This window comes from Garra rufa, chromosome 17 (genome assembly GCF_049309525.1).
Source record: "Garra rufa chromosome 17, GarRuf1.0, whole genome shotgun sequence".
Lineage (NCBI taxonomy): Eukaryota > Metazoa > Chordata > Actinopteri > Cypriniformes > Cyprinidae > Garra > Garra rufa.
Genome location: NC_133377.1, coordinates 10719728 through 10731485, shown reverse-complemented (window position 1 = coordinate 10731485; position 11758 = coordinate 10719728). Strand labels below are relative to the sequence as shown.

At 39.0% G+C, this 11758-nt stretch overlaps 1 protein-coding gene across 1 annotated transcript in view; it reads right to left on the bottom strand.

Annotated features, from left to right (window-relative positions):
- Window positions 1–11758, bottom strand: part of glcci1a (glucocorticoid induced 1a) — a 64078-nt gene that overhangs the window by 29312 nt on the left and 23008 nt on the right. Inside the window, exon 2 of the mRNA XM_073821580.1 lies at window positions 5821–5972. Coding sequence (XP_073677681.1) covers window positions 5821–5972 — 152 coding nt within the window. The remainder of the gene's footprint in view (window positions 1–5820; window positions 5973–11758) is intronic.

Genomic DNA, 11758 nt, shown 5'->3' with positions numbered 1-11758 from the left:
TAACTGTATTGAAAAAGAACAGTATAAATATGCAACAAAACCTCACCTTGTGAGTTTGCAATAAAAGAAACCTATATGAGTTGGGAGTACCAAAACAGAGTTAAAAATGGCATAGTTTGCTTTTTTGGGTGAAATATCCCTTTAAGAAAACGTGTAAGGATGCAGGTTTTCGGTTATTCTGAGCATAGAGCATCCCAAAGTCACTGCTGTTCACCTGATCTGACAGTGTTACTGCAGAGGAAAGCAGTACGAATCACTGTGACAAAGAGGACGAGGGGTTAAACCCAAGACACTCTTCAATAATGGAGTGGAAAAAAATCTGAATCCCAACAGAGCTGTCGCCCCAATCTATAGTGCTTTTGTGCACGCATCAAACTTTAAAGACGTGCTAAAATGAGAGTCGTTTGTAGTTCTTTGACACCGGTGAGTAATAAAAGGTGAGACTTGAGACGGCCTGTCCTGGTAACACCCACGCTTTGGCAGGTGAACAAAATTATCCACCGTTTTTTTAAACTGACTGGTTATGTATAAAGAACTTCTTGTAACCTTGCATGAAATTTCACACCAAGGAAATATAGTAAGCACATAAATACTCTTCAGTATCTTTACAGTATCTCGGTGTCAGTAAGCAGAGCAGAGCCGCAGAGAGTGTGTGGCCTCCGTTGCCATGCAGCAGTGAAAACAGGATGCGGCGGGTCATGTGACGCACTGCAACTCCTCCACTGCTCTCATGACCCACAAGTCCAAACGGACCACAGCGGCTGACCTCTGACCTGCACGTGTTAAAGGAGCCATGCTCTGCTCTTTTGTTGCCTTAGAGTCCACTTATAATGTTACTCAAGATTTCTTGCACAAGAGCAGTCACAATATAATTCTGCGTACTTATTTCCCACATTTTGTTAGCCAGAAGGCTGAAGGGTAAAGCTCCTTTATGTAAATGATGTCTGTTATGATTGGCTAACTGGCTCTGTGAAATGAATATCAGTAGGCTCTGTCAATCATGTTGCATTCAAATCGGCAAATTTCATTAAAAAAATAGCGATTTCTGGTTACTTTGTAGCTGCAAACTTTTATCAGTTTCAATGCCCCATAAAGGGGTCATCGGATGGCTATTTTCCACAAGTTGATGATTCTTTAGGGTCTTAATGAGAAGTCTATAACACACTTTTGTTAAAATTTCTCAATGGTAGTGTAACTCTTTTTTACCTTGTCAAAATCAGCCCTTTTTAGAGCGAGCTATTCTGTTGCATGTTCCTTTAAATGCTAATGAGCTCTGCTTGCCCCGCCCCTCTCTGCAGTGGGATGACAAGCTGTAATGTTTACTTTAGCTGCATTTACCTGCGAAACTTGCTAACTAGCACATTATTAAGAAAGGTATGCAAAGATGCATAAAAAACCCTTATACTGGGATGCACCGAATGTTTGGCAACCGAATAATAAGCGAAAAGACTGAATAAATTATACCGAACAATGACATGAGACAATCAAATAGAGGCGTGCACTAATGCAGCAAACATGTCGGCCTATTTTTGTATTGGAATCAAAACTAGTAATTGCCAACAACCGATAAGCAAACCAAATTCAAACGATACCCAACCTTATTCCTCACACAAAGCCATAATATGGCATAAATAGTCATTTTTGTTTTATAAAAAAATCAGAAGCTTTCTGCCTAAAATATGACGAGTTCTTTCACGACACTCCAAATGACGCAGACTAACAGGTTGTTAACGTAACTGATGATATGCACAGCCTTAAATGACTTGGCACAAGCTGATTGGTTCATGTTGTGCACGTAGCCAATGAGTTTGCACCTTTACCTTTAAATGGCTGGTTGGCATCACTTGAGCATTTTGCAGCATGCTTTCAGAGTTTTTCTGAAACCTATCACCTTCCCCAGCTCCACCTGTATAGATCTGCTACGGGTTATTTTATAAGCTATTTGTGCAGCAGCAGTATGTCTTAAATACTCACAGCAACATATCACCATATGCTTTGGCAGTAGCAAGTTCCTGTACTTGCTTGCAACAGCAGCAGCAATAATTCACAACTACAGCAATAACCAAAAGCAGCAGCAGTGTAGCAGACCTATTCCGGCAAGACCAACTACATTAACACTGTCATATCCATTACCATGCTAAAATCTTCTGAGAGTTGTCATGACAGAACTACTTTTGTGTTGCATAGACGATAGCATTGAACTACATGTCATTGAGTACACAGTGACACAATTTTAGAGAACTAGCTCTAAAGCACAAAATTCCAACAGATTTTCATACATAAGGCTAATTCACACTGCATGGACAAGACCAACTGACAGTTACCAGATTACAGCACGTCACTTCTCAGACATTTCAAGACCCTACAAAACCAATTCAACATGCTCAATTGGCAAAAACAAACACAGAGCAATGGCAACAAACGCTGTTGCCGTCGGTCGATGTCTGTCAGTGCGGTGTGAACTGGCCTTTATAGAATAAGTTCATTCTGAACAGATGCACAACGAGCTCTTTCAAAAACTGAGGGTAACGGTGGAGGCCGGCAAACACGGGGAACGACATTCCTGCGGCATCTCGTCTTTCTGAACGGTTAATATGACACTCGCCGCATGCTGAAGCACACAATAAGAGGCACGGCAGAGTCATTACCTTTAGACACACTGCACTCCCGCAGGTGCCAAATCTCACCTTCAGTGTAGCAGCAGATGGTGGGTGGAACTGTGGGATTGTGGCGATTGTGTTCCGCCTGATACACCTGCTGACATTTGAGGGTAAATCAGCACCTGACCATAGGCCAGGTGTGCGTGAGGTACGCCGTGTTCTCAGGAGGGACTTGCCATTGTGATCGACTAGTCGAATAGGCTACTTGCTCTGTAACACCTCAGATTGACTGATTATGCTTGACCTGAAATACAATGACCTCAAACATGTGCACACAGACAGTATGGACTGGCTGATGACCACTTGGGACGCTTGATGGATTGGGTCACTGGCCCGATCAGACAAGCTGCATTGTCAAGAAAACTTCGCATTTGAATGTGTTTTTACCAGTTTGAACATTCAAGCAGTTTTAAACTATTCATATGCAAAAATGGGATGATTTACTCACACTCAGGCCATCCTAGGTGTTTATGACTTTTTCTTTCAGATGAATCAGTTATATTAAAAAAAATGTCCTGGCTCTTCTGAGCTTTAATAATGGTAATGAAAGGCTGTTGAGATTTTGAAGTGCAATAAAGTGCATCCATCCATCATATAAACTGCTCCACATGGCTCTTGGGGAATAATAAAGACCTTCTGAAATGATCAATGCGTTTGTGCAAGAAAAATTTCCATATATCAAAAACTTTATAAACTGTAATCTCAATTGAGAGGTATATCCACACCGCTCCAGGGGGTTAATAAAGGCTTTCTGAAGCAAACTGATGCATTTGTTTAAGAAAAATATCCATATTTATCCAATATCCATAGCTCCGGTGAAAATATGCTAGTCTTTTGTTTACTGCAAAAGGAAAACCAGTCTCATCTTGGCTTATATTAACATCTTCATTATTAACACCTTGTTTTGTACTTCTAATTCATGACTGGAGTTTTGTTTTGCTCTTTCCACATTCGCCTACGTCCTACATCTTCTGCTGGACAGTTAGCGGAAGCTAGAGATTACGGTTTATAAAGCATTAAATATGAATCTTTTTCATATGCAAATGAATCGATTAACTTCAGAAGGCCTTTCCATGTGGAGTACTTTTTATGAAGGATGGATGTACTTTATTGGACTTCAAACTCTCAAGACTGCCATTATAACGCTTGGAGGAGCCAGGATATTTTTTTTATATAACTCCGATTGTATTCTTTTTGAAAGAAGGTCATATCCACCTGAAATGGGTTGAGGATGAGTAAATCATGAGTGAACTCTCTCTTTAACATGTAAAATCTTCCTTTTGTGTTCCTCCTTGTGTGGTAACTTCCCCGGATGCTCCTTTAGAAGTCAGCAGAAAACAAAGCAGCTCATGTTCATCAATTCACCACTGACTACTCAAACTCCATTAAAGTCACAACTGCTGATCATTACAGTCTCTGATGATGTATTACAGTTGGAGCGCTTTTGCAATTCAGCTGTGGGTCAAATAACCCATGTGTAAAGTGTGAAAGTGTAGGTTACCAGTCTGTGGTTAATGGTTTATTTAGTGCCAATAACCACTTCATGCCAACTGCTAAAGGTAACTACAGTTTGACACTCTATACTTCTGTGAAAGTTCCCACACCTTTAGACCAATGAAGGATTTCAAAATTATTTATGAATATTACATTAAAATGTGACCCTGGACCACAAAACCAGTCTTAAGTAGCATGGGTATATTTGTAACAATAGCCAAAAATACATCGTATGGGTCAAAATGATCAATTTTTGTTTTATGCCAAAAATCATTAGAATATTAAGTAAAGATCATGTTCCATGAAGATATTTTGTAAAATTCCTACCATAAATATATCTAAACTTAATTTTTGATTAGTAATATGCATGGCTAAAACCTTCATTTGGACAACTTTAAAGGCGATTTTCTCAGTATTTAATTTTTTTTGCACCCTCAGATTCCAGATTTTCAAATAGTTGCATCTTGAACAAATATTGTCATCAATGTATCAGTGTATTAAAAGCTTTCGAGTGATATATAAAATGACCCTTATGACTGGTGTTGTGGTCCAGGATCACAAATATTAAGGGATGGCTTGCACTAGTGCACACCCTCTTTTGGCATTAAATAAATACTGTTAGGATTTACTAAAGACATGCAGTGTCTAATTTTATGAACCTACAAGTATACTATTAATTTTGCTTTCTTTGCACACAAAGAAGTATTCTCGTAGCTTCATAACATTATGGTTGAACAAACTGATGTCACATGGACTATTTTAACCATGTCTTTACTACATTTCTGGGCCTTGAACATGTCAGTTGTGTTGCCGTCTATGCAGGGTCAGAAAGCTCTCAGATTTCATGGGAAAAAAAAACAAAAAAAAAACTTAATTTGTGCTCCGAAGATGAACAAAGGTTTTATGGGTTTGGGATGACATGAGAATGAGTAATTAATGACAGAATTTTCATTTTTGGATGAACTCTCTCTTTAAATATAACATGCAGTGTAATTTACTCAGTTTACTGTTTTTTGCACCATTATTTAATGCCAAAAAGCATGTCTTAATCCATTTTGCATTTGTGACCCTGGACCACAAAACCAGTCTTATGTAGCACAGGTATATTTGTGGCAATGGCCAAAAATACATTATATGGGTCAAAATAATAGATTTTTCTTTTATGACGAAAATCATTAGGATATTAAATAAAGGTCATGTTCCATGATGATATTTTGTAATTTTTCTACCGTAAATATATTAAAACTTAATTTCTGATTAGTAATATGCATTGCTAAGAACTTAATTTGGACAACTTTAAAGCTGATTTTCTCAATATTTTGATTTTTTTGAACTGAAATCTTAATTTTTAAAGCAATTAATCCTTATGGTTGCAATAGTTTCTAATTTGCACTGCTCTCTGTAGACTGTGTTGGTCATTAATAAGCTGAAGATCACTAAACATTTAAACTTCTTATCATTTATACCTACTGAGAATAACCAGTTGATATCAGCTTACAGAAATCACAAAAAAAAAAAAAATCCTCAGTCACACAGCAAACACACAAATCCCCAGAAGAATGATGGAGCTATAAATGCTGTCAAGCAAACGTTTGCAAACACACCTGAACACACAGGCTTTGAAGCCAGAGGGTAAATTTCGAGCATGGCGGGTGGAAGTGCCTACCTGCGTGGACTTGTCTTTCATGCACGAGGGGTTGTGCAGGTGGGATTCACGTGGCCACTGCCCTATCAGGTAGGGCCCGGTGATAGCATCCAGAGAGGAAGTCCGTCTGATAGCACCTGTGCTCCGCACCTGTTGCGACTTTGACCTCTCAACTGCCACAAGGAACAAACAGAAAGAGAAACAGATGGGTGATGAGCAGATCGACTGGGGTGATCGCAGCCCTAAAATTATTTCCCCATAAAATGCTGCCTGTTTACTGATCCACACCATAAATACTACACATATTCAAAATCAACTAGTTGGTGGGTTTCCCAAACTGTTAAAACCATGTCTAACTCAAAACGACCTTGGATGAATTTGTTCACTGATCTCACTGCAATGCATCCGGGATTGCCCTCTGCAATAAAGGATATCTGCTGATGCGACATTAATGCACAAGTACATAAACACATATTATATATATTCTGTAATAAGTACTGTACAAGTAATTGGGAATCAAAGTAGTTTTGGACACAGAGTATCATTTGTTGTTGCCTTTTGTGGTCTGCAGAAGAAAGAAAGTTTTCTTGGCATAAGGGAAAATGAGTAAAAGAGTAAATGATCACAGAATTTTCATTTTCAGGTTAACAAGCTCTTTACATAGCAGCATAATTACACTACCTACATTTTGGAACAGCTTAAATGTTAATAGTGTACGTATTATGCCTTAAAATGCTGTCTTGAAAGGCAGTATCTTATTAGTCCGCTCTGCTCATACAGATGCGGGATAACTTGTTTGCACTTTGTGTTTAAGCAGAACATCAATCCTTGACGCACCTGATAAAAATACCTCATGCACATCCCTCAGCCCACAAAGATGGAGGAAGGGGAGGAACTGGGTCAAGGGCATGCAAACTTATCTAATCAGTGACAGTCAGAGCGTGACACTTTCCTACAGCAGAGATGACAATATTTACACCTCCCTATGGCACTATGAATACATCATCAGATCCATGGATCACCTTTATGGCTTTCAGAAGACAAACTCTGGCAGCTGCAGGCAAACTGCTCATGTCTTTATGAAAAGCATGGTCTTGGAAAGCAAAAGCAATGGTGTTGAGTTCAAGAGGAATGGAGATGTTTAAAGCCCTGCTGAAAAGATATATATGTATTAAAGTAGACCAATAAACTTACTAGCTGACATTTCTAACAGTGGTTAAATTGACCATCAAGACCAATCTTCATCAACCCCATCAAAAACTTTACGATTAATAGCATTTACATGTTGGATCACCAGCTAGATTTGTCAAACCCAGGTTTGACAAGCATAAATCCAGACCAACAGGTGAACTTTGTGTCCTTTGACCTGTTGACCTGCAACTTCGGAGACTAGTTACATAATCTGTCCCATCCCTATCAACCAGATTCAATATCATAGTTTGGTTGGTCAACAACATGGCTATGCTGGCCCTAGACTAACACCAAACAGCATAATCCATCCTTGACAACTGGTGAACTCCATGTCCTTTGAACTGTTGACCTGCAACTTCTAGTTTGGTGAATCATCTCAAAAAACAATTTTGAAAAGATTCAGGTTTATGTGGATCTGTTTGACCTCACTAATAGGTTTACTAGTCAACTACACTAACCACATTGCTGGTTGTCGGACATCTAATTGGCCATCCTGTTCCATTCCTTTAAGAACTTTAAGTCATTTGAACTGGTAATCTGCAAGTTCTAGTTTTGTGAATCATCTCAAAATGACATGCCCCTTCTAATCTGGTGAATCATCATCTCAAAAAGAAATTTTGAATTTGATCATTTATGTGGATCTGTCTGACCCCACTAACATGCTTACTAGTCAACTACACCAACCATGTTGCTGTCTGTTGGGTGACTAGTCGGCCATCCTGTTCCATTCCCATTAACCATCTTCACTACCTAAATTTTGAATAATCTGGATCTGATAAACAGTGTGATTTGTTTGTCCACCATCTAGACTAGCACAAGCCAGGTTGGACCAGCAGGGAAATTCAGGATAAATCCAGACCAACTTGTAAACTTTGTATCCTTGACCTGTTAGCAAGTTCTAGTTTGGTGAATCATCCTGAATTTCATCATATTTATTTGCTTCATTCAAACCCCACTACTAGTAAACTCACTAGTCAACCATATAAGGCAAGTAGGGTTGGGCGATGTCGACCAATTTGGCATTGTACGATGTCTAATGTGAAACATCGCGATGGACGATAGCATCGTCTGCGGGGGGCGGGGCGGGATGGTTGTTGTTAAATAATTTATTCATAACGAATTAATTAATTGTAGCTTACCGTGTCCACCAGTGCTTAATTTGAGCCTGATCCTGTTCTGGAAAATGTCCGATTTTGGATTTTTGCGTTCCGGTATTTGTTTTTAAAGATCCGGCATTAACAAGTACATTAGATCGTGACAGTGCGTGCATGCAGACGAGACAAGAGCAAGCGCGGGTTTATATAGATGCATTTGGAGGATGTGTGTTGGTCCTTAACATATTTTCGAAAAGTCAGCTTTTTTAAGTTCAATAACGCTCTCATTGTTTGCTTACTGCTTAACCCACTCTCTCCAAACGCATTTACTGAGCAGCAGAATGTTTAGAGAGAAAGGGTAATATCAGAAATAATACCAAATCAAGCGAAATATAATGTATTAACATTATAAACACTATAAACATAGCTATAAGTTAGTTACCCTGACGCCTGACCCAAAATGAATGATTTAAATGTAGAGGTATTTAAAACAGAACAGAAATGAAACAAAATATATAAAGTTAAGAAACTAAAACAAAGCGAAACTAAAAATAGCGCGTTGGGCTCACGCACCTCTGTTTTTCGGCACAAATCCAAGTGTTTCCATATTCCCAATGTATTTGAATGATAAAGTGTTATTTATAATGTATACTAGGCTTTGTATTGTACATTCGTATTTCGATTGAAAAAAAGATATACTCTTGTTTTTGTTCCAAGCTCTGTTCATTATGGTAAAACCACGAAAAGGGCATATTTGGTGTAGTTTATTTAATCTAATTTAATTAAAATTATTTAGATTTTTGTTCTGCTGTTTTTGTATGCCTCATTTATTAATGTAAACGAACTTGTATGTAATTCGTTAGGAGTTCACTGTAATTTGTATTGTGATCACTAACAACTTCCTTGTTATTATTTCCTCATAATAATAATAATAAAATTAATAAAGATGCAGAAATGGAAAGCATGCATTTCATTTGGCTTTAAAGTGAGATTAAGTTTGTGTTTTTCGTGAGCGGGTTGCTGCTGCGGCGGGGGCGGGGCGGGGCGCTGCGGGGGCGGGGCGGAGGATCGCGATGCCGGCTCAGCATCGTGATGTCTATTGGCCATCGGCGATGGACGATGGCATCGTCTATCGACCCAACCCTAAAGGCAAGTAGTTGGCTTCCCTATCAATGAGCTTTACTAGCACCCTGGTCTTCTAGCCTGGTAAATTAGAGCAAAACACAAGTTGTTGGAGGACTAGAATAGATAATCTGTCCCATCCCCATCAACCAGATTCAATACCATAGTTTGGCTGGTCAACAGCATGGCTGTGCTGGACTATTAGCTAGACTAACACTAACCAGCATAATCCAGTCTTGATAAGCATGAATCCAGACCAACTGGTGAACTTTGAGTCCTTTGAACTTTTGATCTGCAAATTCTAGTCAGGTGAAACATCTCAAAAAGCAATGCCATGCAACTTCTAATCTGGTGAATCATCACCTCAAAAAACAATTTTGAATTTGATCATTTATGTGGATCTGTCTGACCCCACTAACATGCTTACTAGTCAACTACACTAACCATGTTGCTGTTTGTTGGATAACTAGTCGGCCATCCTGTTCCATTCCCATCAACCATCTTCACTACCAAAATTTTGAATATCTGATAAACAGTATGATTTGTTTGTCCACCATCTAGACTAGCACAAGCCAGGTTGGACCACTAAGGAAATTCAGGATAAATCCAGACCAACTTGTAAGCTTTGTATCCTTGACCTGTTAGCAAGTTCTAGTTTGGTGAATCATCCTGAATTTCATCATATTTATTTGCTTCATTTAAAACCCACTACTAGTAAACTCACTAGTCAACCATATAAGCCAAGTAGTTGGTTTCCCTATCAATAAGCTTTACTAGCACCCTGATCTTCTAGCCTGGTAAATGAGCAGTAAATTTGAGTGACTAGTTGGCTGTCCTATCAATGAACTTCACTAGCAGTTTGACCTTCTAGTCTGGTAAACCAGACCAAAAGAACAATTTTGCATTTGATCACATTACAACTAAATTAGTCAGCTGTTGGAGGACTAGTTGAATAATCTGTCCCATGCCTATGTGTTTCAATACCATCGTTTGGGTGGTTAACATCATGGCTATGCTGGACCATTAGCTAGACTAACACTAACCAGCATAATCCAGTCTTGATAAGCATGAATCCAGACCAACTGGTGAACTTTGAGTCCTCTGAACTGTTGATCTGCAAGTTCTAGTCAGGTGAAACATCTCAAAAAGCAATGACATGCACCTTCTAATCTGGTGAATCATCACCTCAAAAAACAATTTTGAATTTGATCATTTATGTGGATCTGCCACTACACTAACCATGTTGCTGTTTGTTGGATAACTAGTCAGCCATCCTGTTCCATTCCCATCAACCATCTTCACTACCAAAATTTTGAATATCTGATAAACAGTATGATTTGTTTGTCCACCGTCTAGACTAGCACAAGCCAGGTTGGACCAGCAGGGAAATTCAGGATAAATCCTGACCAACTGGTAAATAAACTTTGTATCCTTGACCTGCTAGCAAGTTCTAGTTTAGCGAATCATCCTGAATTTCATCATATTTATTTTGCTTCTGTTCAACTCCACTACTAGAAAACTCATTACTCATGGTCAATTAGACCAAAAGAGCAATTTTGCATTGTATCCCATTTATGGGCTTCTGTACAACTACACTAATAAACTAGACAGTTTTTGGAGGACTAGTTAGATAATCCGTCCCATCCCTGTCAACCAGATTCAATACCATAGTTTGGCTGGCCAACAGCATGGCTATACTGCACCAACAGATAGACTAATACTAACCAGCATAATCCAGCCTTGACAAGTATGAATCCAGACCAACTGGTGAACTCAGTGCATTCCTTAGACCTGCAACTTCTAGTCAGGTGAATCATCATCTCAATAAGCAATTTTGAAATGTATCAGATTTATGTGGTCTGTCTGACCTCACTAATACACCTACTAGTCATCTACACTAACCATGTAGTTGGTTGTTGGATGACTAATCATCATATCCTATTCCCATCACCATCTTCACTATTAAAATTTAGAATTTTGATGTTAACAACATGGCTATAGTGTTCCACCAGCTAGACCAGCACAAGCCAGGTTGGACCAGCATTGAAAATTAGGCAAGTTCTAGTCTGGTAAATCCTAGTAAATTGCATCATGTTTTTTTGCTAACCCATAAACCAAACTCGAACTGGATGGATATTCAGGATGAATCCAAAACAATAGGTATGATCTGCATTCTTGACCTGTTGATCAGCGACTTCCAGTCTGGTCCTCTCATAAGAACAGTTTAGCAATTTATATTGCATTTATGTGCATCTGTGCAACCTCACCCTGCACAGTGAAAGTAACTTTTGACAGAAAGCATGCACAGAACTAAGTACATTAAATGTGTGATTACGCTGTGACCCAAGCCGACTGCTTATTTTACAGCTACGGAGTCGGTTCACACAATAGGCTGTTTTAAGCCTGATGACATCTCACTCAGTTGCAGGTTGCCAAAAGCTGTTCACACCTCCCTCAATTATATTATCATCGTCCATGTGTTTGCATGGTGTGAAGCCCACATCAGACGAGCAAAGCGAGCATCAAGTGAAACCAACAGAGACAGTAATAAA